At 35.2% G+C, this 27,271-nt stretch overlaps 4 protein-coding genes and 1 long non-coding RNA gene across 5 annotated transcripts; 2 read left to right on the top strand and 3 right to left on the bottom strand.

The window, feature by feature from the left end:
• Positions 1-5,686: 5,686 nt before the first annotated feature.
• On the top strand, positions 5,687-12,239 carry LOC112695237 (protein STRUBBELIG-RECEPTOR FAMILY 7). Its single transcript, XM_025747496.3, has 16 exons — positions 5,687-6,270; positions 7,030-7,159; positions 7,249-7,320; positions 7,402-7,467; positions 7,564-7,635; positions 7,735-7,806; positions 8,069-8,140; positions 8,229-8,294; positions 8,397-8,459; positions 8,536-8,864; positions 9,056-9,339; positions 9,725-9,996; positions 10,507-10,639; positions 11,179-11,315; positions 11,481-11,637; positions 11,753-12,239. Exons 1-16 carry the CDS (start codon positions 6,156-6,158, stop codon positions 11,903-11,905), a joined length of 2,193 nt encoding a protein of 730 aa, XP_025603281.1. The 5' UTR covers positions 5,687-6,155; the 3' UTR covers positions 11,906-12,239.
• Positions 12,240-12,547: 308 nt separating this feature from the next.
• Positions 12,548-16,041, bottom strand: LOC112695239 (26S proteasome regulatory subunit 7). Its single transcript, XM_025747498.3, has 9 exons — positions 15,797-16,041; positions 15,530-15,611; positions 15,077-15,246; positions 14,779-14,840; positions 14,520-14,664; positions 14,215-14,433; positions 13,953-14,134; positions 13,280-13,455; positions 12,548-13,033 (listed from the first exon to the last, which is right to left on the bottom strand). Exons 1-9 carry the CDS (start codon positions 15,881-15,883, stop codon positions 12,876-12,878), a joined length of 1,281 nt encoding a protein of 426 aa, XP_025603283.1. The 5' UTR covers positions 15,884-16,041; the 3' UTR covers positions 12,548-12,875.
• Positions 16,042-18,345: 2,304 nt separating this feature from the next.
• Positions 18,346-21,146, bottom strand: LOC112695238 (O-fucosyltransferase 36). Its single transcript, XM_025747497.3, has 3 exons — positions 19,634-21,146; positions 19,281-19,530; positions 18,346-18,751 (listed from the first exon to the last, which is right to left on the bottom strand). Exons 1-3 carry the CDS (start codon positions 20,845-20,847, stop codon positions 18,575-18,577), a joined length of 1,641 nt encoding a protein of 546 aa, XP_025603282.1. The 5' UTR covers positions 20,848-21,146; the 3' UTR covers positions 18,346-18,574.
• A 1,554-nt stretch (positions 21,147-22,700) lies between these two features.
• On the top strand, positions 22,701-23,227 carry LOC112695236 (uncharacterized). The gene is made up of 2 exons (XR_003150364.2): positions 22,701-22,919; positions 23,017-23,227. It is a non-coding gene; the product is annotated as an uncharacterized lncRNA (long non-coding RNA).
• A 97-nt stretch (positions 23,228-23,324) lies between these two features.
• Positions 23,325-26,982, bottom strand: LOC112695235 (uncharacterized). Its single transcript, XM_025747495.3, has 7 exons — positions 26,690-26,982; positions 26,194-26,607; positions 26,064-26,116; positions 25,671-25,708; positions 25,248-25,566; positions 24,277-24,593; positions 23,325-24,156 (listed from the first exon to the last, which is right to left on the bottom strand). The coding sequence occupies exons 1-7, from the start codon at positions 26,700-26,702 to the stop codon at positions 23,640-23,642; spliced, it is 1,671 nt and encodes a 556-aa protein (XP_025603280.1). The 5' UTR covers positions 26,703-26,982; the 3' UTR covers positions 23,325-23,639.
• Between the last annotated feature and the right edge of the window lie 289 nt (positions 26,983-27,271).

Raw genomic sequence — 27,271 nt, 5'->3', positions numbered from 1 at the left:
AAGTGTGTAACTGTGTAATTTAGTTCAGAACTTGAAATTAGCTTCCTATGCTTTGGTTCTAAGGGGTGTAAGTGTGTAACTGTGTAAGTTACCGAATTGGACCGAAAATCATTGCAAATCGAACCAAAAATTATAACAATAGATTTAAAAACCGAAAAATGGTTTTTTTTGTTTTTTCTGACAAAACCGATCGGTTCGGTTTGATTTTCGGTTGGTTCGATAGAAATCGAACCGAACCGAACATATACATCAATTTCAATCTTTTAACCATTTTAATCTTTAACCTAACAACAAAAATTTTCAACCTCTAACCATTTCAATGTCTTACTCTTATTATTTTAGTTTATTGGCTATTTTAAACCTCTAATTATTGTGATTCATATTTTACTCATTAGAAATTAAAAACTAAAAAATCGATCGAACCAAATCGCTATTGGTTCGATTTGATTCGATTCAATTATTATAAAAACAGCAAATCAAATGATTATGTGTCTGTAAAAACCGAATATATCAATTCAATTAATTTTTTATCCAAAATCAAACCAAATCGAACCGATAACACTCCGTTCTATCACTTTCATTAGAGTTATATGTTCATTGCTGAACATGGAATGTTTCTTCATGGCTATTGTTGAGGCCAATGTATTGCACAAGTGGTGTCATTCCAAATAAGTATAACAATTCCCTCCTTAGGACACACTTTATAGTATTTTCCATCCAGTACCCTTGGAAAGTGCTTTTGTAACATTTCAAACGTGGAGTTTTCTGTCTACATCTATGGGGCTCTTTAAACTCTGCGACTAATCATTTTTCTATTATAAGACCTACAATTGATTACGTTATAAAATATCTATCACACAAACCTTGAAAATTCACACAGGACAAGAACATGTGATAGATTTATTTTGGGAGTTGGCCAAATAATCACACCGATAAATAAAGTGAAAAATTTGTGGATTGTGGCTGTGTTGTTTAGTCACCATCCTAAAATAATAAAAATATTATTTATACATTAAAATAAATCATCAAAATTAATTATTGTGTATTTATATATAAATACATGTATTATTTAATTTATTTTTAATATATATTTTATATTTTAATATATATTTTATATTCATAATTGATTTAGATATACATATAGCATAGTTGCTAAAATAATTACAACTAGATTTAGACTTACATATTACGCAAAACTAAAATGAAATAATTTTTATATATAAAAAACTATTTCAAAATTATTTTTAATGGAATGACCTTAAAAATTAATATTGAATATATGTCTGATACAATTTTTAAAACATTTTTATTTAAAAAATTTTTATAAATTAACTAATTGTTTAAATTTGTAAGTTAAAAATAACTATTTAGTGCTATTTGCTTTTTGTAGCGCATCCTCTAATTGTAAGAATAAACTTCTTCTTAAAAGAAAATTAAGATTAGTTATATAAATATTGTTTGAGGGTTATCTAAAATTGGATTGCTTTGGGTTTGAATATGAAGTCCAAGTGCTTTTGAATCGTATGTCCGACGTCTTCTCCAACGAGGGTGAATATGTCCGAATTGTTTGTGAAGAGGTAGGGGATAGTACCTGTAAGGGACTCCGATACTTAAGTTAGTAAGGGTTTAAGCATATTTTTAGTAGATTGGGTTATGAATATACTTAAAGGTGTCAGTATATCTATACTTTTATAATAGAATACATAACTATTTTTTAGAGTAGTTCCACCTTTGTTGGTGGATAACCGTTCTCTTTTTCTAGGAAAGTCATTAAGATCTCCCTTCTAGATGAATTAGAGATATCTTAGAAGTCGATTACTTATTTGGATAAGTAGGGACAGACCCTTGTCGCAGTGTCTGACTTCTACAAGGTTAGGTAGGTATTTACTGGACTGGTTCTCTTAATTGGATCTCATTCATTTTGAGTCTGGCTATGTTTTTAGGCCAGGGTATGAATAGTGCCTCTACTTGAGTGCGAGATTCATGAGGTCAGACTCGAACATTTGTATATTAGACTGGTCTCATGTGTGTTAGTGCATCATGTCGGGCATGCTGCCTTTCTAGGGATTAGGTCGGGTACTCAACGTGTGTTTATGAACTTGAGGTGTCATGTCTTTTCGCAATCATTTACACGTTTCTCTACAATTACTTTGGTAACCGTGCACGTCATAAATGGGAGAGATAAAATTACTCTTTTACCCCTGGTGTCTTATAAATACTCAAACCCTTTTTTTTTCTTTTTTCTTCTTTTGAAATGTTTTATGCATCACTCTCCCTTTCTCCAAGCCTTTCATTTTCTTCATCACAACCTTTTCAAGATTTCTTTGTCTTGAGGTTCTAAATTTTTGCTTTGCATTTTTCCTGGGAAACTTAGAATGTTCGTGTGTTTGTTATTTTCATGCATTCTTCCCGCTTCGTATTTTCTTAAGGTTGGTTCTTTGGCCTTTTGAGCTTTATTTTTTGTATTTTTGTGTTTTTGTTGGGTGATATACTTCTGGTGCTATCTTTTTGACGTAAATGATAACGATTTCTTGTTGGTATGCTCTTCGTGATTGCTTTGTTGTTTTTTTTTCTTAAAAATTTTATTTCTTTATTGTGCATTTGAGTGTGAAATTTTGCCTTTTGGTGTCCCAAATAGTGTCATTTTTCCCTTCTAGAAACGGTGCAATTTCAAACTTGTAGTGGTGTTGTTCAAAGATTTGGGTCATAAGAGGTTTTGAAAACTTTGAAGTTCTTTTTTTGCTTGTTGGAGGTGGTCCGACCTCTTGTGACTTTATCGGAATGTTTTTATTTGTCTTGCCTGGCTTACCAATTTGTATTGATGATTTTTTTTGTTGTATTTGTAGGTATAGCTTTATATCTCATTTAGTAATACTCAACATGTCGTTTAAAGTCCCATCCAATCTAGATTGGGTAGATATAATTGTGCTTTCTGCTGTCCCTGTTATTGATAATGAATATGCCGAGACCTTTCGTAAACAGCATAGGTTGTGTAGAGATCTGGAGAATAAGAGTAAATATAAAATTATAGTTGTCGATCCCGAGGAAAGATTTTGTTTCCCTCGACTTGACAAGTCGGAACACCATTTCATATATGTGTACGAATGCTTTTTTACAAAGTTTGGAGTTAGCCTTCCTTTTTCTGATTTTGAGTTCGAGATTTTTAGTCTTTGTAAAGTTGCCCCTTCTCAATTCTATCCTAATTCTTGAGGTTTTTTTAAAATTTACCAGCTGCTTTGCCGTGAACTCGACCTCCCTCTTTCTTCAAAAGTTTTCTTTTATCTCTTCCAACTTACCAAACCATTCGGTTCTAAGAAGCAGGGCTGGATCTCCTTCCAAACTGTTCAGGAGAGGAAGGTCTTTGCTATTTTTGATGATTCTTTTCATGATTTTAAAAATAATTTTTTCAAAATCTGATCTGTCGAATGTCTCCAACCTTTCTTTCTTAATGAGAGGGATGAAGCCCTTTTTAGTTTGTCCTAGGAGGAGTCTCTTATAGTTATTAAGTATAACCTTGATGATTTGGATGAGGTAGAAGAATGGTCCGGAGAAGCTTATTTGTCTTATAGTTTAGGTGCTTTATCTGTTTTTGGCTTTATTGCTTGTTGCTTTGTCTGGTTTAATAATACCGCTTATCCGAGTGAATTTTACGGGCCCACTGGTCCAAAAGCTTCTCAAGCTCAAGCATTTACTTTTCTAGTTAGAGACCAACGTCTTGGGGCTAATGTAGGATCCGCTCAGGGACCTACCGATTTAGGTAAATATTTAATGCGTTCCCCGACCGGAGAAGTAATTTTTGGAGGAGAAATTATGCGTTTTTGGAATCTACGTGCTCTCTGATTAGAAGTGTTGAAGTCGAGCTCCCAATCTTAACACCAAAAAATTCTTATTAGGCAAGCCAAGACATGTTCGTCTCGAGTTAGGTAGTATTTCTTTATATCTTGTAGATACTTTTTTATTGACAATTTATATGCCGATGCAATCCAACTTTGATGTTTCAGGTTTGTAGAAAAGATGACTAGTGGGTTGGGAGCCTTGAAAACTCTTCATACAATATTTCGTTTGTTTGCTCGGACAAAAAGATTATATTATTGGACAATTGAAAAAAGTACGTGTAATTAGATCAATTTAAAAGATAAAATTCGTATACTTGGTTATGATTTAATTTGTAACAATTTAATTTTATTTTTGAATCTAATATAATTTTATTTAAATGATTGCGATTTACATTTTATTAATTTGAATTTATTTTATTATTTCTCACAATATTTCTCAATTTGATAAATCAAAAACTAATTTATTATAGTTTAACTTTTATTATATAAAATAATATTTAAATCCTAATACTTATTTAAACGAGTGAAATAATCACTCGATTAAACTAAATTGATTTAATTTGAATTTATATTTTATTACAACCAGAGTTAGATTTAGCTTGATATAATTTGGATTGGATTGAACTATATAATTCCGATTTCATATATCTTGTTTGTAATAAAATTGTATTACTTATTTCATTTATACTAATGGCTTGAAAAATGTAAATAATTTGTGCGTGTATATACATATACATATATATATATATATAATTTATTTTATTTTATTTAAAAAAAATCCCATCGTCGGTCCATTATTATTACTCCAAAACGAGAAATAAGGAATGGTGAATCCCACGTTCTAGTTTATAATAGTAGTAATCTTGACTTGGATTCATTGCATTGCATACATCATGTTTCCATTATTATTATATCCCAGAATCTAAACAAAACTCGTTGAAATTATTGAAACCTCACAGACACAAAGACGGAGGTAAAAGCAAACCGAAGTGGCTATAGTTCACGAGTCTTTTTCCACCATTTTTCTTGTTAGTAATGTTAAAAAGATAAAAAAAAATTTAAATTTATGTTATTTAAATAATTTATATTATTTTTTTGTTATTAAACAATTTTGTTTTTTATTATTAAATGCATTTATTTAGGTATAAACTATTCAAAAATAATTATTAATACCTTTTATTAATAAGTGCTGCATTAATAAAGATTTATTTTGTTTGAACTATTACTAAACTACTATATTACTGGACACCAAAAAAATACTACTATATTACTTAATATAAATACAATCAAAATATGTATAAACAAAAAATTAACTATAATATAAAATATTTATTAAAAATATATAAAATAAAATATATATATATATATATAAATATATATACATAAATACAATTTTTTATTTTTTTTATACGCAAAACATTTTTTAATAATTTTTTATTTTTCATTTGGGTACCTGGTAGCCGACACACCATCAAAGCCACATATACGAATTCCACCAAAATATGATATGATTTTTCTTTTTTGTTATTTTTCAATTTTCACCATAGCCTGAGGCGTGCGTGCCTTACATGTTTGTGCTTTGTGCACATCGAAAGCTACCTAAATTGGCTTATTGAAATTGGTAAGCAAAAATCCAAAATCGATAATAATAACAAAAATAATGTAACGATTAAAATATAAATTAAAGGTCACTCATTTTTGTGATTTGTAACCATCAAATAACTATCAATGATAATTTTAATGATATAAAATTTTATTCAATAATTTTTTTTTTTGCTGATTTTATGTGAGCCAAAATTTAATAAAATTGTTGGCCTAGACATATATATGTACCGTGAAAGAGAAATACTGGAAGAGAGAGTCAGAGTCACTTGTGAATTGGGATGAGTTTGTTTATGAATACATTTATGGATATTTTTTTTTGGTGTTTATAGATTTATGGATATAAAAACACAAAATTATATTTAATAGATAAAATATAAATAAAAATATTATAAAAAGATAAATTAAATATTTTTATTATTTATTGTATCTAATATTTAGTTTATTATAAAATAAAATACAAAAGTAATTATTTTTGTGTCATGTTTTTCGGTATCATGTCTGGTTTGGAGTCGGAGTAGAGGGAGTGATAAAGTATACAGAAATTTTCTGTGGCTTTGGATTCTTGTGGCGATTCGTGCTAGCCAGCTTTACTTGGGTATGGTGGGTGCATAATCCCGTAAAATCATTAGAAAAATTGAAACTTGGCCAAAAGGGGTGACTCCATATTCATCCCCCTTTAGCTTTTAGCTTTCTGGGTTGTGAGCAGAAATAAACATGGCGGTAGGAGAGGGTGGAAGAAGGGTGCTGCTACTGTTGTTGTTGTTTACCAGTAACTGCATTCTTCATTGGATGCCCGTTGCTGTTAATGGTAACACAGATCCGAATGATGGTTAGTCAACACATCAACACTGTCTTCGTTCATTTCAGTTTACTTTTCATCACACTTTCTAGCTTGGGTCTCTTGCATTGTGTTATGCTGTCTTCACTCTTTCACTCTATTTTTTTTGTTTTTGCTCTCTGTTTCCACTTTCCACTACAGTTCTGTTTATCCAGCTGATCTATTCATTTCTGATAGTTGAAATAATGTTACTCTTTATTTAGATTCCTAATATTTTTATCGGTTCCTCCTTTGTCTAAAGTCTTAATGATTTCAACACAAAGATTATTATTCTCCCTTTTGTGTTTGTGCCAGAGCTATATTTGCTATGTACTTATTTTGTCGGTGTCATGCTATTTGTGGATTAATTTCATTCCTTCCCTGTCATTATTGTTTTCATGGGATACCTTTTGCTAAATATAAAATGGTTACTTCATCCTTTCAGTGTGCATTGTTAAATGCTTGGTTGCATTATAAATGTGTGGTATCATCTCTTGGTTTTCTTTCCATTGTTTCTTTCCTTAAGTCACTGGAGAAAGGGGCTGCCTTTTGTCTTCTTTTTTTTTTTACTATCCATAATTTTCTAAATTTAGATTTAAGACTAAGCACCCAGATTGTATACTTATGTATAGAAGTAAAATATTGAAGGTTACTGCTTAATAGTTCACTTTGTCTAGAGAGTTATCCCATATCTTTAGATATGTAAAATCAATGATGATGAATGCATGTCTTGGGTTTGCTAAATTATCTCTTTTCTGATGTTTGATGCAGCGGCCGCTATAAGGATTTTATTTCAATCTATGAACTCACCTTCACAGCTAGGTTGGCAAGCGAATGGTGATGATCCGTGTGGACAATATTGGAAAGGCATAACATGCTCAAACAACCGAGTTACAGAGATGTAGTCTCACACTCCTCTTCACTTTATACCACTTTTTATCATGATAGCATTTCGATGCTGATTTCTAAAATTATTGTTTTATTTACCAGTAAGTTATCCAATCTTAAACTAACGGGAACATTGCCTTATGGATTACAACCCTTGACATCTTTGACCAACCTGTAAGATTCACTATTCTTTCATACAATATCCAGTTTTGTGTGGAAATGTAACTCGCGACGTGACTCTTCTTTTTATTGTAGAGACCTGAGTAGCAACAATCTTGGAGGTGGCATACCATACCAGCTTCCTCCAAATATGCAGCGCTTGTATGTTTCTATATATATATGGTTGTTACCCTTAAGTTTATTTCACCCATAATATTATGATTATAAGTTCTAACATAATTAATTCTTTGTATGCAGAAATCTGGCTTATAATAACTTCACTGGGTCAATCCCTTACTCTATTTCTGATATGACCTCTCTTACAGACCTGTGTGTAATTATCTTCTTGAGCATTTCTCATAATAATACCTTATCAACCAGCTCCATGAGCTATTGGAGTAACTTTTTTTATTGTTTTTGTGAACATAGGAATCTTGCTCACAATCAGTTCCAGCAAGGATTGAACGTTAACTTCATGAAGCTTTCTACCCTCTCTTCATTGTGAGACTTCCTCCTCCTGTGAACTGTATAGAAATGTAATCTAGATGGCTGTCAAGTTATTGTTCATGTGCAGTCTAAAAGTTTCACGGTATTGCTTCGGTTGCATGATAAGAGATTTTTCACTGTCATCTGTCAAATTTCATATATACTATTGCACTCTCTCTTTCATATCATATGGTACTCTTTACTGCTGAGGCTATATTTGGTTTTTCTGATTATTTAGGACCAAGATGATAAAACAAATTCTTTTAACTTTTTGCAGGGATCTCTCCTTCAATTTATTGACAAGTGACCTTCCGCAGACTTTGAGCTCACTTTCAGGCATTACCAGCATGTGAGAATCTAGATTATCAATACTCTTTCTGTCAATACTTTACATCATATTGATTATATTCCAAGTTGACTTGTTTATATTTGTGCAGGTATCTGCAGAACAACCAGTTTACAGGCACTATTGATGTCCTTGCTAATCTGCCCCTTGAAAATCTGTGTGTTATCGTTGTGCTCACATAACATACCTGAAATGTCCTTTTAATATATTTTCAGAGAACTTGAAACTAATTTTATTTATTTATGTAAATTATTCTCAGGAATGTGGAAAACAATAATTTTACTGGATGGATACCAGAACAATTGAAAAGCATAAATTTAAAGTAAGCATTGCAATGAGAATCTGATTTTCATCATAAATCTCTCTAAATCTTAAAAATGGGACTAAATTAATGACAGGACTGGTGGTAATACATGGAGCTCCGGACCTGCACCCCCACCTCCTCCCGGGACCCCACCATTACCTAAAAGCAATCGACACCACAAAGCCGGTGGCGGAAGCACCACTACCTCCCCCTCAGATGCTGGCAGCAGTAACAACATGAGTGAAGGCAGCAAAAAATCTGGTGTTGGAGGTGGTGGCATAGCTGGAATTGTGATCTCGATAATTGTTGTTGGGGCAATAGTAGCATTCTTTTTGGTGAAGAGAAAATCCAAGAAGTCATCTTCAGATTTAGAAAAACAGGACAATCAGTCCTTTGCTCCTCTTCCCTCAGATGAATTCCATGGTTTGATTATCTTTTTTCCTCCTTCTCTTTTCCTAATGAGGTCATCATTATTTTATGTTACTTTTGTTTATCATATTCATATTTTTTTTGGTGATGAACATTTTTTTATTCTTGTAGTTTTGCAGTTTTTTGGTACCTATATCTGCAGAAACTGCCTACTCTTTTGACTGTTCTGATATATTATAATGCAGAATTGAAATCTGTGCCACCTTCCTCTATAACTGAAATGAAGACATTTGAAACTTCTGCCTCAATAAATCTTAAACCCCCACCTATGGATCGTCATAAATCATTTGATGAGGATGAACTTTCAAAGAAGCCTGCCATTGTCAAGAAGACTGTCACATCTCCTGCTAATGTGAAATCATACTCTATAGCTGATCTACAGATTTCAACTGGAAGCTTCAGTATTGATCATCTTGTTGGTGAAGGGTCCTTTGGTCGTGTTTACCGGGCTCAGTTTGATGATGGAAAGGTACTCAATTGTAATTCCTGCTGTTCCACTATTTGTAAGATTCTGGTGGTTAACACTAGCATCTCCGGAATAGTGTTAATTTGTAATGCAGTTTACCTTTTAACTGAGTCAAATCACAATCTGAGTGTTGACAAACAAGTAGGTGGATGCAAGATTATATAACATAATGCTGCTAGTGTCTCTTTTCATTTCCAACACTCCCTCCCCTAACCCAAAGAAACAAGGAGAAAAAGAGGCCGAGAAGTCGGAAAGTTCTTGTGCACACTGTCACCATAGTCCACAAGAAGATGAACATTTATATAGTTGAACCAGACCTTTAGTCTATGCATATGCCGACAAGTTATATCAATGGTTTTGACTTCTTTTATCCCCGCAAATGCTGTAGGTTCTTGCAGTGAAGAAAATAGATTCATCTGTCCTTCCCAATGACCTTTCTGAAGAATTTACAGAAATAGTTTCAAACATCTCCCATTTACATCATCCGAACGTGACAGAACTAGTAGGTTATTGTTCAGAGTATGGGCAGCACCTCTTAGTCTATGAGTTTCATAGAAATGGATCACTGCATGACTTCCTTCACCTATCAGATGAATATAGTAAGCCATTGATATGGAATTCCCGTGTGAAGATTGCATTGGGGACTGCGCGTGCTTTAGAGTAAGTTATTTCTGAACTAATGAAATTAGAAGATCATGATGTGGAAGTTGTGTCATTGCAGGATAGATTATTTTCTTCTTGCAAATCTAAGCTTGCCATGTTGTTTTAGCTCCTCGTTTCCACTCTCTTCCATTCCCATCTTTCTTATTATATATATTTGAAAAAGAAAAATTGTTTCGTGGTTAGCTTTGCACGTAACTTGTTGATTAATTCACAGTGATCATTTTGTTCTTTTTTTTCCTGATTGATTAGCTTTGTTTGAGATTACAAACTGTGATTTTTAAATTTGATTTTATCCATTACCATCTGAAAATCAATATTTTAGTTTAGCAGTAATAGGGAAGTTGCCCCTCATTGAAGTAACTAAGTTATTTACTTATGATAGAAGCTTAAAAACCGATTATTCGTGTGGCATTGTGGCAACATATATTTGCACTAACATTGACCTAAATGTTTGCCTCAATAGTTAAAACTCATTGATGTGACTTCACTCGCTCTTTTTCCCCCTAGGTACCTACATGAAGTTTGTTCACCATCGGTTGTACACAAGAACATTAAATCAGCCAACATATTACTTGATGCAGAACTTAATCCTCATCTTTCAGACAGTGGATTAGCAAGCTATATTCCAAATGCAGACCAGGTGATTTTGTAGGCTTTTGTATCTTTATTCTGCAAATGAATACTTGTATGATTGAATGTGACTGTATTTTGGCCAAAATAACTCAACTCTTTCTTAAACTTGGTTTCTACTCCTATTCCCTGTGGATTCACCTAATATGTTGAGTTATATGATGTGTAAATAAAGATACTAATGATTGAACATATACTTTTAAAATGATGACCACTGGCCCTAGTTGTTCTCGAGTTATGACTAGGTTCCATAAGCTTGGTTTTTTGGTATCTTTCAACTTTTAAGATCCTCCTGACAATGTGACAACTACACAAGTAATTTTTATAATGTGAATGCATGAAGTATAAGTTGTAGCGTAGTGCGAATTCAGTGATTAGCACAGAATGATAAAGGGCACTAGTTGCCTAGTTGGCTCTTCAGGCTAATTGACTAGGAAATTTGATAAACAGGAATACTGATCATGCTATTAACAAATGCAGCTTATCCTTTTACTCATTGAAATTAAGTTTACGAAAACTACACAATTTTAACTTATGTCTTGTGATTAGGTGTTGAACCAAAACGCCGGATCTGGATACGACGCACCTGAAGTTGCTTTGTGTGGTCAGTATACCATGAAAAGTGATGTTTATTGCTTTGGGGTCGTGATGTTGGAGCTACTCAGCGGACGTAAACCATTTGATAGGTGAATGATTGCCATACTTTTTAAGGCAAACAGTTTTCTTCTTTCATGTGATCCCCAGATGTAGAGGGCACATTCATGTGCTCATTCTGCAGAGATTTGAGATTATGCAATGATATTATAACATTCACACATTTCCTCCTTGGTTTTTGAAACATTTCTCAACAGCTCGAGACCTAGAGCTGAGCAGTCTCTAGTTCGTTGGGCCGCACCTCAACTCCATGATATTGATGCATTGACTAAAATGGTTGATCCTGCGCTGAAAGGGTTATATCCTGTTAAATCTTTGTCTCGTTTTGCAGATGTTATTGCTCTCTGCGTTCAGGTATTCGGCCAACATTTTTTTGTTGATTCTATGTGCATTATTTGTTTTGGGGGCTATTTCAATAGAAACCTTTGGCATGTTTTTGTTTCATTCTACTAATAAACTTTTGGCACAGCTGGAGCCTGAATTCCGACCACCAATGTCAGAAGTGGTTCAAGCCTTGGTACGGTTGGTGCAGCGAGCCAACATGAGCAGGCGGACTACTTTTGGATCTGATCATGGAGGATCCAATCGAGGGAGTGATGAACCCGCCATACATGATGTGTAAATGAGAACATAATCCTTGTGTCATTCTTGAAAAGAAATGTAGTTCTCTTTTTTTTTTTTTTTGTTCAGAAACAAAAATTCAATTTAACCCCAGTCAATACCTCTATCTTAGGTGGATTGGTTGCTCCTTTGATTAACCGAGTTAGAGGATTGATTATGTATGTTGTTTGTGCAACTTATTTTAATTGTAACTAAATTCAGTTAGCTAACCGGTTGCAAAGTGGAAGCTCGGTGTAGATGGATGGTTGCTAGTCTTTTGATGTAAATGGGGAATTACATTTCGTACTTACGAAGACGATCATGGTGAAAGAATCCAAAGTCCAAACTACTTACTACTTGGTACTAGTTTTTTTTTGTTTTTTTTTTTCGGATGATATACTACTTAGTACTTGTTGATATCTATATCTAACCCTGCACATTTTCGATTTACTGTTGCCCATAGTATAGATCTTTTATTATATGAAAGCATCGATTTATCGTATATTCACATGGCTTTGGCAACCCTAAGTTCTCTAAATACAATGCTTTATAATCTACTATCTGAAAGAGTAGAACTCTACACGTTGATGAGAGCACAACTCCATTACAGCCAACTATATTTCAAACTTCGAATGAGCATAATGGATCCAAAGAGAAGGACCAATTTAAAGAGAATAAATTTTATAGATGTAAGTATGTAACTATGTAAAAATGTTTGGTACCATGATTTTAAAGTGAAAGGTGATCGTGTTAGCCAATGACTCTATTCAAGTGACAAACCCAACTAAGGAAGAGATGTTCAACGGGCCGAAGGTCCTGGATTCAATCCTAGGTGGAGGGGGAAAAAATCAGAGCCCTTCACACTATCAAGTTCCTCGGTATTTCCAGGCAATTGTTAAGGAACTGAAGGGATTAGTTTGGCAATGCTGGGATAACCGCCAAATGTTGAACGTGTTAAACACGGATACTAAGAAAATGTATGAAAGAATATCTCAATTGTAGACCATATATTTGGGTGTAGCACTGAACTTCTGGTATCCTTTGATGACTTTATTTACTGCATCAAGGAAGTCTTTCTCTATTACAGTCTTCTTTCGAGCTCGAATTGCGTACATACCAGCTTCGGTGCAAACACTCCTTATATCGGCTCCTTCAGAGAGAGAAAAATAAAATAAAATAAAATTTAGTCAAAACATAAAACACCAATCTCTAGAAGTAGAAGCACCCAAGCCTACAATATTTAACAGCAGGCCTCGGGACATGAGGAATGAAGCAGAAGACATATCTCTCACGAGCATAGTCATACCATCCAGTATCCGGAGTACCAAAAAATCAGTTTCTTGGTCAAAAAGTATAAGAATGAGTAAGAAAATTCAAGTTTTTAAGGTGTAGTTACCTGTGGAATTCGGGCAAAGCCGAGCCAAAAGTTCAAAGCGGATATCCCTTTCACAGTTCATGGTTCTAGTGTGGATCTTGAATATCTGTGTCCTACTCTCTAAATCAGGAAGCCCAAACTCAACTTTGCGATCCAATCGCCCAGGCCGCAGTAGTGCTGGATCGAGAGTATCAGGCCTAGAAACAATGGACATAAAGCCACAGTTGATCAGCCGCACCTGGAAGTAATAGTAATAATTCCTAACTTAAGAAAACAAAAATAACTCTGCAGCCATGAAATACATTGCAAAGGTGTAACATAACATTGGATTTTATACTTCTTCCACGAAAGGAAGGGACCAGGCCAACATTTGGAAACTCTAACCTCATCAGGTAACACACCATTAAAACTTTATTTCTTGACACAAAGAAAATAGAATTTGATTGGTACACCCATGACCCAACATCAAAGGCATCCAAGCAATATAATAAACATAACACTATATATTACAGAATTTATTATTCGAAATTTAGCAGCTCCAATTCTTGCATACTTCTCTAAACAGCCACAAACATGTGATTGAAGAAAAGAATATGACTTCATGTCAGACTCAGTTGTTACATTTTAGGACGTGGGGAAAAAGAAAAAGCTGAGAGATGAATGAGAACATAATATAATCGCTAATTCAACCAACCTGTTAGTTGCCATCAACACTTTGATATTTCCACGGGCATCAAATCCATCAAGCTGATTCACAATTTCAAGCATTGTGCGCTGAACCTCATTATCACCACCTACACCATCATCAAACCGCGCACCTCCAATGGCATCAACTTCATCAAAAAAGACAATGCATGCCTTCTTTGAACGTGCCATCTATAGGATACAAGTTTAGTGATATTATACCAAATCAGGTAAACATGATCAAAAGCTTAAGGTGTGTCTTAGTCATTCACCTGAAATAATTCACGGACCATTCTAGCACCCTCACCAACATATTTCTGAACTAGCTCACTTCCAATGACCCTTATAAAACAAGCATCAGTCCTGTTAGCCACAGCCCTAGCAAGAAGTGTTTTGCCTGTCCCTGGTGGACCATAGCAAAGTACACCTTTTGGAGGATCAATTCCAAGTTTAACAAATTTCTCCGGATGAAGCATGGGAAGTTCAACAACCTAAAAGCAAGAATTTAAAAAACTACAGCCAAAAAACTTATTTCCTCAATTACAATTGTAACTGAAAACCAATGTTCATTACTCACTTCTCGCATCTTTTCAATCTGCTCCTTACAACCACCAACATCATTATATGTTACATCAGGCTTCTCTTCAACTGTCATCATGGTAACACTTGGATCAATTTTTGGAGGCAAGGGAATCTGAATCTGATATTTGTTTCTATCAACCCTGCAATGATAAAATGAGGTCAATTGAAAAAACCAGACAGTAAAAAAAGCAAAACCATCGTTCTTTCTCAATAGTGAATCTTTTAGCATCAAAAGTTACTGAGTGGAAACATACCCTACGCGCATCCCTTCTTCTATGTCAGTGGGGGAAACCTTGTCACCAAGCCCAACAACGAACTGTTGACAAACAAGCAGACATTAGTCACACTCACAACTTCTAACTTCAAGCCCCCACTATTTAAAAAAAAATAAAAAAAAAAAAGCAACAACAACAACAACAAAACACAACTACTTTGCCAAACCATTGTCGTTTTACACAAAATACAGAATATATTATAGTTGCTACGCAAGTGATATCTTTATAACAAGTGATATCTTCAAGGTTAATGGAACAACTGACAGAATACAGGTACCTTTGCTATCTGCTTCACATTGATAACATATTTGGCATCTTCAGAATTTGGATTTATAATCTTCGTGCACCTAGCTACCTGAAGAGGCTGCTCCTCTTGCATCATTTGCTTATCAGCAACGAGATCCCACTGGCTTGGTGCAGCTAAACCAGTATCAGACTCTTTGATACCTATAAGAAAAAAGAAAGCTAAGATTCATTGAACTTTAAGCAATAAAGATAATAATCGGGAAAGCAATATAAACAGCACATGCAGAAAATATCAATAATTAGCTGAACTCCAATGATCATTTGTTCTGGTTAATGACTGAGTATGAACTTGTAAACATGCATTTGACATTACTGGCCAAGAATATGCAATAAAACAGAGAATCCACATAATTATGATAAATTAATGAATAAAATATCTCAAATATATTAGCTACATGTAGTAGAATAAAATCGACAAACATACCGCATAAGTCATTGACTTTCTTTGCCATATCTTTGATTTCCTTCTCGACTTTCTTAATAATTGTGGAGTAAGGACCTAAACCCTGCACAAAGCGAAAGCAATTAGAGATGAGAAGACGAAGAATGCTGGTAGCTCAAAAAATGTAGGTGAACATGGAGAAGCAAAGAAGCGGAAAGGTGGAAGCAGAGGCAGCAAAGCAAGAAATCCCGAATGAAAATGGTGAAAAATATGAAGTAGGGTTTGAAGAATAGAAAGATAGATACATACATAGGTTTTGAGGAGTGCGATGTCATCCTCGTCGAGAGGGCGGGGTTTCTTCTCGTCCTTGAAATCGTCGTCGTGCTCATTCACCATTCTTTCTGGCTTGATCGGTTGATCAGAAATGTGTCTATGCGACCAGCAGAGCAGAGGGAGACACAAGACGAATGAGCTGCACTACAGCAACAAACTTATTCCACAAGTCAAAGCAAAAGCGAAAATAATTAAAAGAATTTAACTAAAGAATTTATTTTAAAGTTTACAATTGCATAACTCATATGTAAAGGAGCACTTTTTATTTTTATTAGGATTAATTTCTACATACAAGTGTTTTGCGCTTACAAACTTTATAAGTTTGAAGAAAACGAACCCACTAAACGCACTACTTATGTTAAGTGCCTCTTTAACAGACTTTTAAATCAATTCAAATCAATTAACGCGCAAATATATAACTTCTATTTTTCAAAAAATTTCGTTTCTTTTTTTGAATTTCTTGCCAAATTTGTTGGATCTTTTTTTTGTTTCGTTTTTTTTTCGATTTTCATAGTTTCTGAAATCAAACTTTAAAATTGTTTTGAAGATAATGAAACTTCAGAAATACATCCAAACGATTACAGAAATACACCCAAATGGTTACAGAAAGAATTACAGAAATACAGTCAAACGGTTACAGAAATACACCCAACATGGGGAGACAGTATATTTCTTCTTGAAATCTTTTAATGTTTTGCTGGTTAAGGATGATGTACATAACAGAGATAATCTAAAAAAAAAAACTAGAAAAATAGTAAAATAGTACCTTGAATAATGTTTATTCGTTTTTCTAGTGATTTTTTATAGAAATTTGTATCTTTTCTTCTTGATTTTTTCTACTCTTCGCGAAGAGTTGGAACGTGTCTTTTGTTTCGAATGTCGCTTGAATATTGACAGTTTGCGTTTTGATTGAGGAAGAAAAGGAAGAGTGCGGCATAATGAACGCGTGCGTTGGACGCTCGATTTTAAAAGGAGTGGTGCGCGTGTTTTTTTTAGACTTGGACCAACTTGTATAGCTTGTAAGCCAAAAAGACTTATATGTGTAGCAGCAGGCCTCTTTTTATTACTGAAATTGTAGTGGTGTTTTTAAATAATGTGGAGAGTTTGTATTTTTTTGTATGAATGATCACAAATCAAAAGCACAATTTTGTAATTTTTTTTGATATTACAAATCTGACTATCAAATTTGTGATTTTAAAATTAAAAAAAAAATACAAATCTAAAGGTCAGATTTGTGATTTATAATTTTTTTTCACAAAACTGATCCACCGATTTGCTTATCTCATAAAAAAAATTTTCAACTCACACAAATCTAAGGCTCAAATTTTTCTATTACTCTAAATCTGACCCTAAATTTTATTTTCAAAAACAAAACTGAGCCTCCAATTTGTGAATTTCAATATAAAAAAAAAATTTATCTCCATATTTATAAAAAATACACTATTTTTCTATAATTGAGTATAACACATTTTAAACTTCCTTAACTAAAAAAAATAGCTCAAATTTTGCTTGAAAATTTTAGACCTATATAATGAACATGTGCGCATATAAAAAAGGTTCTAAAGTGAGAATGGATAAAATTGAGACCATAAAATATATTTTATACCATTGATCAATTATAAAAATATTATTTACATACTAAAATCAGTTATTATGTATCTGTATATTTTTTAACTATTTTCAATATATATTTTGTATTTTAAATTTTTAATATATATTCTATCTTAATGATTAATTTTAATAGTTAGTTTTAATATACATCTAATATACAAAATAAAAATTATTTTATGACTAGTATTTTTGGTTAAAATATGCATACAAAATTTTACAAATCAAATAAATAACTAAAAAATTATTTGATTGATATATAGACTTGTTTGAGTGAACTTTTTTAAGAACAGATTTTTTTTAGCTATATTTTTTAAAAAAAAATCTTATAAAAAAATAAAAATAATTTTTTATTTAGATATTTTATATAAAAAATTTTTTTATTAATTATGTTTGAATATAACAATATAAAAATATTTATTTATTTATTTTAAAAAATATATTTTTAAAAAAAATATAAATTATAACTTTTCAAAAAAATATATTTTTTTAGTTTTTTAATGTTTTAACTTTTACTATTAAAAGTTTACTAAGTATATAAAAAAAAACTTTTTCACTGAAAATTATTATTTTTTTATTAACTTAATAATACCTAAACAAACACCTAACATAATTGATGAGTAGAGATGCACTTACAAAGTTATGCATTCACGCGGTCAATATTAAAAATAATTATTTTTATTAATGTGATCTTACGAAATTAGATATATATAAAACAAGAATCAAAATTAAATTCTTTTTATTATATAGAGGATAGGCATTTTACGAAGACTGTTGAGGTTATGCATTTGGAGATGTCCGGCTTTTCCGTTCTTTTACCATTGGGGAAATCACCTCAAAAGTTGCTCAGGCTGTAGAGGTGATCCAGAGTTACATTTCGGACTCTCAAATTGCTATCAGAATTGGGAACAAATATGTAGATCGTACAAACTATACTCTCATTGTGATGATTAGAATTTAGAATATGAATGTGTTACAAGCAAAGGCTAATGAATAATGAACCAAAGCAAAAACGCTACTTGTATTATCGTACATGACAGTTACACATTAACAAATCCCCAATCATAAAGGGGGAAAAGTGGAGCCCTCTCATCTCTCATGAACTGTGGCTTGTATCCCAATCTAATCTGTACTGGGTATCCTCATTCATTCAATTTCCGCTACCACACTGGGCTCCTCACCTTGGCAAAGGTACTCATCGCACAATGATGCTGATCCCCAGTCCTTTCTTAGCCGAAGGATGTCTTCTGTGAAAGTTGAACCGGAGGCTCCGATGAACACGCTTGACATCGCACATATTGTCTTGTCCAACATCGCTTCCACCTTAACAACAATTATTCATGATGCATGTCAGCACAGGAAACACACAATTGTTTAAAATAATCTCTTTATTTTGCTAGAGAACCTCAATTCTCCTGAAAGGAGGAGAAACTATGGTTTTTTCTTAGAACAAACACACATAATGTCAGTCATGTTGATCTGAGATGCCTAGGCGGACACAATAAAACATAATTAATGCCATCAATATCAAATTTATAAACATATATAGCAACACCAGCTGAAGCCGAGTTTGTTTGCTCCCTATCATACAAATGAACATGATGGTGAGCTTTTAGATGGTATTCAACACCTCTCACTTAAGAAACAAAAGAAAATAAAATCATTCTAGAAGTTGCAAGGCATAGATATATGCAGGAAAAATAAAGCATTATGTTAACCCTTTTTATTTTTTGGGGTTAACAATCTATTCAGATCAACATCAATACGGTTTGGTTTAGCAGAATAAGGACACCTACAATATGATGCCTTAAATTATTTAAAGAAAAAAAAAAGAAAGCTGTGCTACCCTCACCTGAGAGTCTCCTTCAATATGATGCCTGTACAACAAAGCATCCCATTTTTCTGCAGAATTTCGAGGTGGGCGTTTAACAAGAGGAACTGGCCTTCCATTAAGCGTGACTAATGACTGAAGCAGAGTGGTTTCACTTTCTGCTGCGTCCGTAGAAAGATAAATAACAGGTGCATTGGCCCTTTCAACCACGCGCAAGATGCAATCCGCGGCTTGAGGAATGGGATAAAAGCAGCTTGGCTTTTTGGCATTGCTGCAAACATGAAATTGACCATCAGGGACAGTACTGAATTCGCCAATCAGAATGTGATATTAAGTGATGAATTCAAAGTTTCTAACCATATGTAGCCTCTTACCAGAACTTGAGGAAGCCGTGGCGGCGAAAATGCAACGCAATGAAGTTCCTTCCAAGGAATGTTTGGATGAAACGCTGAGCAGTGTGCAGAATGAGACGGCTGGGTTCAATAAGGGTCTTGCAGTGGTGAGCAAGTGGACCACCCGGCTGCATCACCCACTCCCGCTCCACGTCAGCATAGAAGACATCCCCGATTGCCATTACGTCATCGTCGTGTGCAAACTTGGACACCACTTCCTCCACCGTCCTCCTCTTGGGCTTGCGGGTATCCTCCTCCCACACCGCCTGAGGCTTACTCATCGACAAGCCCAGCGATCTCAGCTTCTTCAAGTGCTCATCGTCGAGATAACAGGGTTCCGGCAATGAGAAATAGCAGAGGAACTTGTCAATGTGCATGTGGTTCTTCCTAACACTGGAGAATTCTTCAAAGGAGATCACCATCTTTCTACCAAGGCATTTATTGATGTGATCAATATCCAGAACTCTATCATACTGGTAATCCACTTTCGAACTAGGAATCACCAAAACCCGCTTAAGAAGAGCCGCGAAAAGCATATGTTTCTCTAAGCAAATTAGATGGTTTGACATCTGACCCGACACGCAAATAGCAAGAAGGAATTTTCCAGCTTTGGGCTTCCACTCAATGGTTTTCCTCTCTGAAAATCTCTGATCCACTGTTCGACATCTGCCACCGTTCAAGCTAGCATTCGCAAAATCAAATTCGGCTTCGAAGGAGTTGCCAACCCTGTGGGGATCCAAAATGACCTCCTGAATCTGTTTGTTGAGGGAAATCTGCTTGAACAGCAAGGACTTCAGCTCGTCGGAGGAGGAGGAATTGGAAAGAAAGGAGGAGTTCCAAGCGCGGAGGAGGGATGATTGCTGCTGGCGGAGGAGGTAGAGGGCCTGCAATTGGGACTCCTTGATGCGGTCGGAGAGCGAGTCGAAGTGCAGGGAGGGGAAGTTGGAGGAGGAGAAGACGGAAGAGCGAGTGGCGTCGGGGGTGAGGTAGTAGAGGAGGATGATGAAGACGGGGAGAATGGCGAAGAGGTATTTCTTTTGGAACTTGAACTTCCGACTGATTCGTGACCTCAAATCCTCGATGCGGAAGGCGGTGCTGACCGGGGGAGGAGGTGGAGGTGGTGAGGGCTTCCTGTCGTGCTGCTCGATGAGGGTGTGGCGGTCGTCTTCCTCATCGGAAGAAGAATCCCGCTGCATTGCTGGCTGGCGTGGATTACCGGAGACTGAGTCAGTAGCCGGGTGGGCTGAGTCAGTGACTCGTTGGTAGTAACAAGTTTACTGAATAAGAGAAATTGAGGGAGTCAGTCGGTGGATGAAAATGACGGCTCACCAGCCCACTTCTCACTCACAGATACCGAAGCCCGCTCCAACCTTCCAACAACTGGTTCTTCATAAAGCCCAAACCCAACTACTCAACCCATACATTTATGATTCTTTTCCTCCTTTGGCCAAAAATAAAATTATTCTTTTCTTCCCTACAATTAACATGAATAAACACTTAAACAACCTAAAACAATGCATAAATATATAAATACACATAATGCATATTTTTTTATTGGCCGTGAACTCACGTGTTAGTTAATTGCCATAATCCAACACATCTGGTAGTTAACTTAGATATCATCTCTCGACTGTGCATCTCCAGAAGACACAAAATTAGAGGATTAGTGCCCTAACACCTTCTCCTGGAGACATACACTAGAAAAAATTAATCGGGGGATTAGTGTCTTACCACCTTCTCCTAGTGAGGTCGTGCCATACCGATCAGGAGATTAATGTCTTACTACCTTACAGATAGAGAGAAAGAATGTGAGAGAATACGCCAGGGAATTAGCGCCCTACCACCTTCCTCACAGCCCACAAAACACAATCACAAAGAATTCGGAAGAATGAATCGAGGGATTAGCGCTCTACTGCCTTTCTCACATCTCAGCACACCCATACCATCATTATGTCAATTTATTCTCAAAATTCATCATCATCATTCCTTTACATTTATTCATTATAGCCATGGCATCACACATATACCTCATATCTTTACATTTTTGTACATAATTCATTATTTAAAATCTTGCTTCATCCCCAAGTTACAACTTAATCCTAGCTTCATCTCATTACTAGGCATACTATTAAGATCTAAGGCTAAAAGAATGAAAACAAAAATTTAGAGGTTTGAAATTAAGCTTTAAAACACAAAATTCATGTTTACTGAAACAGGAACTACGTACCAATGGACCACGCGTACGCGTGAGAGTACAATTTTGTCCATCATGTGTACGCATATACGCTGGACAAAATTAAATGTTCGCGTATTAAGTTCTATGCTCGTAAGGGTTTCTTTTGCTCATGGTGCATACGTATTGCCTCGTTCACGTATGGATACATATTAAACAGAGACAACCCTTCACATATAGAGGGGTATGCGTACGTATATACTGCAATTTGATAAAAAAAAATGACTAAATTTACAGAATTTTAATTTTACATACCAAATTTTCAATGTATATAATTTTTTCATTTTAAAATATTTTTTATCCGCGTAAACTTTAGGGATCCAATTTTCTTTGATCAGCGTCGTTCTCGCTATTGCTCTTTGTTCTCAGCAGATGCTTCGAACAGGGATATTAGAAGGGAAAGGTGGGGTAATTATGAAGTTCAATGTTTTGGTAGGGAATGTTAATTTGAAATCATTCTTGAGATAATAGTTGCTGATTCTTGCTTGTGTGGGTCGGGTCCTATGGGCCCATATTAATCAAATCAAATGAGTTAATGAATGATGAATGCTCGTTGGAGGTGATATCCGCAACACAAATTTGCGGCAGATTAACTTTTGGGCAACCGTCGAAAATAAATGAACAATGAATAGATATGATATGTGCATAGATGACTAGATGGTTCAGGAGCTTAACAAAACTTTAAGACACGTAGGCATGGGACATTGGTGCTACCGCCACGTAGCCCATATTGCATGGAATCCTCGAGACAATGCCACATTTCCGTGGACCGTCATACTACTTGAAGATTCAGGAGCAAATATACATACATGTATGAAGGTATATATCTGCTAGCTAGCAAGGGACGCCGTTGAAGTTGACCCCAACCACTCTACTGATTTTTGTTATAGACAAATGGAGAAGAGTACTAAACCTGCAATGACATTGATTGGGAGAGTTTGCAACACTGGTGGTTATTGGAAACTCATGACAACCAAGGCCTCTAACCGGGCTGCGGTTCACGGTGTTAAGCAACCTGCTCCCGACTTCATCCCAGTAACCCAACCTAACCTAGCCAGCCTCTCTTCCACTTCATTTTCTTGCTCATTTTATTATTAAATAATATATGCATGCCTGTGCTTTTATTTTGCAGAAGGAGCAAGTTCAGGAGGAGATTGAGAAAGCCAAAAAAGACAAAGAAGCTAAGAGGAAACACATTGAGGACACTCTCAACTCTCATCTCCCCAACTTCTCCAACTCTGATTCCTCTTCCTCTCCTCCAAATTGATCTACTTACTCCCTCGTATCTATTCACTCTTTGTACTTAATATTAAACAAAATCCAACACTACTTTCTCTGCTAAACACTAGTAAGTTTTATTTTCTTATTTATTTATTTATTTATTATGTATCAACATAATTGGCTAAACCTATAATCAACATACAATCAACTTGTGCAGTGTAAAGTAACAAAATATTCATATGATAATTGATAAACTCATAGTTCAGTTCAACATGATTAAAAGATCAACGATCCTGAGAACTAGTAAAAATAAATCCTCTCCTTTCGCTATGGCCATTCAAGTCTTCCTTGGTCTGGCCTAGCAGTGGTTAATGATTGGAATGAGAAAGCAATGATCACACTGTTAAAAGAATAAAACTATTGATGGCATTTACTGTGATCTATATAACACGGAGCAAAACAATATGACATTGCTTTATATCATGTTTTGAGAACTGAGCTAGTCAGGTAGCTGCACCGGTTTTATTGTTTCTCTTAAGCCACTTCAACGAGCCTTCCGCGAACCCACTTTTTACTTGCTGTTGGCGAAAGTTGCGTCTCGCATTTTCTGCTTTCATCCTCTTCTGTCTCCCCTTGTTCATTTGATGGACCCGATTCCATTGTATGACTATTCAAACAAGGTACGGTAATGCAACCATTGGTGCTTGTTAGCCCAAGTTCTAAATCACCATCTTCTTGCATCTCCTTGGATAACTCGCCAAAATCTTCAGAGAACTTGTAGTCATTTGATGAAAATGCTTTGTGACCATTTACATGAGACTTAAGTGATTGGCTTAGAAATTCAGAAGCTGACCCTTCCTCATTGAAATCACTCAATGCAACCGATGAAACATCACTCTCGCTCATCTCCTCTGCATCAATGGATTCAAGTGCCTGAATAGCTTCGGCAATAAGCTTTCTGCTTTCTATCAACGAAGCTTGCGCAATGGGACTCTTTGTTGCAGCAACCTCAAGTGCCTTGGCAGCTTTCTCGGCTTCGGCGATCAATAATCTGTGCATTAAACACAATCTCATTAGTGTGTATACAGAGAAACTAATACAAATCAACAATTTGAATCAAATGAGAACAAATATGCCGTCCACTGATTTGTGTATGTAAAGATAGGCTTACCTTGCTCGTTCAATGACTTGAGCTTGTCCAGTTTCTGCAGCAGCTCTTTGTGCTCTAATGTTCTTTATCATCTCAAGCTTGGAATTTACAAAAGGATCCTTAAAGACAGGGGACGTGATTTTTTTCAAAGAGTCACTCTTAGTCCTGATTTTGGAGCTGCTACTGACGCGAGTGCTAGTATTAGTATCTTTTCTCATTATAGGTTTCTTCTTTTTGGACTGTGAACCATCACTTGGCCTTCTTCTAGGTTTCTTTTCGGCCCCAGCTTCGCCACCATGATACTTGGCTAACCCAGAGCAAACTCTCTCGCGATATCCCTGATATAATGCAAATAATTTGGTTAGGGAACAGGATCAGAACCCAACTAATGTGGCTCAACAATCAATCAATGTGGTTTTATTAGATTGTACTTCCTCCTCCTCCAACTCCTCCTCCACACACCCAACTTTGGTACAGAAGGAATTCACAGTTTCACACCATGGACCTTCTCCTTAACTTCTTAGCAATACTGTTAATATTCTTTATTTATTTGAAGACAACTTTTAACCTAGAAAAAGCACAGCTTCAAGAAAAAGCTGCTCACAGGAGATGTCTCTATTACTACTCAGCCTCATGTTCTAGTTAATCCTAATTGCATATAGAAAGGAATTACAAGCGAGTTGTAACACAGGTCACGACTCTAAAATCTTAAGGAGCATAATGAGAAAAGAGCGGTAATGGTATCAAAATCAAACTATCAAATCATTTGACATACAACTCTTAAGAATTTAAATGCAAGAATTATCAAATGTTGTGTCTTTCTACTTAATCCCTGAGAGGGTAAACCTTGAGTATTTAACATTTAAAGAAAGAAAAAACTGACTGTTCATCAAGTTGACTCAAGTTGTTGCTGGCAGAGGTCAAGATCTGGCACACATTTATTTGGGCTAAAATGAAACTTGAAGGTATTATTAATATATACAAACACTTACTGGATCAGCCCATTTTGCAGCAATAGCTTCTGCGATTTTCCTTCTCTGCTCAGGAGACTTGGGAGCTCGTTTGCTACCTGGTGGCCTCACCATTTGTTTCCTTTGTTCAACACACTCTGACCACTCTTGCTTCAGCTGTTTATCCAAGATTCCATAGGAATTCCACTGCAGCTCTTCCTGCTCAGCATATCCTTTTCTTGAAGCTTCCGCAATTAAATTCTGCCACTCAAAACAACATGCCTCCTGCAACATCTTTTTTCTAAGCCTCCTATCCCATCCCATTTTCACTCCAGCGCCTATCTTCAGTCTTGTTTCTGTGCTGTGCAATCAATATGGAAGATAAGTTTGAGTAAAAGTAAGTGAAAAAGGAACCAATCAGCAGAGCAGCAGCAAATTAGCAACATCTTTCAAGAAAAGACTTACGTCTGTGCATGCCCAAGATTAGCCAGCTTCATTTTTATCTGCATTACCAAATTTTATGAAGGAAATCAGTTAAAATTTTGAAGCTAAAATTTGAAAACCCAATCATCAATCTAAACCTGTTGTGTCAGTATTAATACTGAATAATAACCCATTCAAAAATTACTACCATTAAGAAATTGTTTAGTGAGACCAGAGAGAGACAGGACAATCCTGTTTTCCATCAAAATTGTGCTGTTGAGTAGTGAATTTTACAATGGATTATATTTTAATTTGTTCATTGTCTAAATTGGGATAAGTGATAGATTTCAATGATATCGAACTAAAATGGATGTTTGTGAACCTAATATGAAAATCTAGTTTAGCAAAGACAAACATATTCTTACATGACATCACCTTAGGATTCTGCATTGCAAGCTTTGTTCTTTCCCTGATTTTGCGCAAAGTTTCTGTTTAGAATGAGAAAGAGAGCTAAATGATGGAATGTCAAGGAAGATAAAGAAAGAAGAAAAGAAAATATAGTTACCAGGAGTATGCTTTCTTCCTTTGTTCCATGGGGTGTTTCCTTTATTAGCTTTGGAAATTCTCATTCTTCTCAACTTCTCCCTCTCGTCAAGCTCTTGTGATTCTTCATCAGAAGAGTCAAGGTGAACCCCTGGTGCTGAGTTGGCAGTAGCAAGGTGCAAGTCGGTGGAGTGTGTGCATTCAGGCAAAATCTTCGGTTCAAAGGTAGCAACCGCCTTAATGAGAAGCGTCCCCGTCCTCGTCCCCCTGGGAAGGCGAAAAGGGACCACACTCAAGTTTTCCTTTCTAAGCTTGTTCCAGGCGCAGGGAAGACAGTGGTCATTGCCAAAGGTCAAAGAGTTAATGTGATACGGCATTGGTGCCCTCAGCGATGAATACAAAGGACATTGCAAGCTTAGCTGTGCATTTGTTATCTCTGCTCACAATAACCAACAATTCATATTAAACATAAGAGTTGAGGAGAGTGGAATTTACAAGAGAGAGACAAGTGTAGGTACCAAATAAAGGCATGGGAGCTCATCCAGCGGGAGTGAGGAGGGAGGAAGAATGGAGCAAATTAGAAGAACAGAGAGCGTGGATGAGTTGGTGGAGATAGCATCTGAATCGAAGAAGAAGAAGAAGAAAGTAGAAACACACATCCAGCAATAGCATCAAGAACAGGATAATGTAACGTGGAAGGTACATACTCATACCTTTCCCTGCCCATTACCCGCCACAGGCCCATGGGGCTGCTTTGGGCTTCACCACTTAGCTCCGTGCCGATAATTGAGAGGACGATTATCAAGCATCATTAATTTAATAAAATCATATTTGCCAATATAAATTAACTTAATTTTACCGAAATACTGATAACAAAAAAATAGGTGATATGTTATACAAAATAAATCAGTTAAATTAATCAAATACTCCGTTTTATCTTCCTACTTGATTTGCATAATTAGATGCTTAAATAAGAAGTTAACTTTATTTGACTAATTACACTCTTTTGAAAGAATAATTTAAATAATAAATGACTATATTAAAAGTAGCTTATAAATAAGTTATTTTATTCTTGAATTTTTAGTTTTAAAAATACATTT

The sequence above is a fragment of the Arachis hypogaea genome, chromosome 6, assembly GCF_003086295.3.
Source record: "Arachis hypogaea cultivar Tifrunner chromosome 6, arahy.Tifrunner.gnm2.J5K5, whole genome shotgun sequence".
Taxonomy (NCBI): Eukaryota; Viridiplantae; Streptophyta; class Magnoliopsida; order Fabales; family Fabaceae; genus Arachis; species Arachis hypogaea.
The sequence above is the reverse complement of the archived record's forward strand: the minus strand, read 5'-3'. Positions and strand labels throughout refer to the sequence as shown.

Coding starts and splice junctions, on each gene's coding strand:
- LOC112695235 (XM_025747495.3), bottom strand. Junction 26,117..26,193: donor AGGAAGAAAGCATACTCCTG/GTAACTATATTT, acceptor CATTCTAAACAG/AAACTTTGCGCAAAATCAGG. Junction 25,567..25,670: donor AATCTTGGGCATGCACAGAC/GTAAGTCTTTTC, acceptor TTGATTGCACAG/CACAGAAACAAGACTGAAGA.
- LOC112695239 (XM_025747498.3), bottom strand. CDS start 15,883: ATGGTGAATGAGCACGACGACGATTTCAAGGACGAGAAGAAACCCCGC. Junction 14,434..14,519: donor AGATTGAAAAGATGCGAGAA/GTGAGTAATGAA, acceptor TCTTGCTTTTAG/GTTGTTGAACTTCCCATGCT. Junction 14,135..14,214: donor TGGTCCGTGAATTATTTCAG/GTGAATGACTAA, acceptor TGTATCCTATAG/ATGGCACGTTCAAAGAAGGC.
- LOC112695238 (XM_025747497.3), bottom strand. CDS start 20,847: ATGCAGCGGGATTCTTCTTCCGATGAGGAAGACGACCGCCACACCCTC. Junction 19,531..19,633: donor CACGGCTTCCTCAAGTTCTG/GTAAGAGGCTAC, acceptor TCATGTTTGCAG/CAATGCCAAAAAGCCAAGCT. Junction 18,752..19,280: donor ATATTGAAGGAGACTCTCAG/GTGAGGGTAGCA, acceptor ATTGTTGTTAAG/GTGGAAGCGATGTTGGACAA.
- LOC112695237 (XM_025747496.3), top strand. CDS start 6,156: ATGGCGGTAGGAGAGGGTGGAAGAAGGGTGCTGCTACTGTTGTTGTTG. Junction 7,160..7,248: donor AACAACCGAGTTACAGAGAT/GTAGTCTCACAC, acceptor TTTATTTACCAG/TAAGTTATCCAATCTTAAAC. Junction 8,460..8,535: donor TTGAAAAGCATAAATTTAAA/GTAAGCATTGCA, acceptor AATTAATGACAG/GACTGGTGGTAATACATGGA.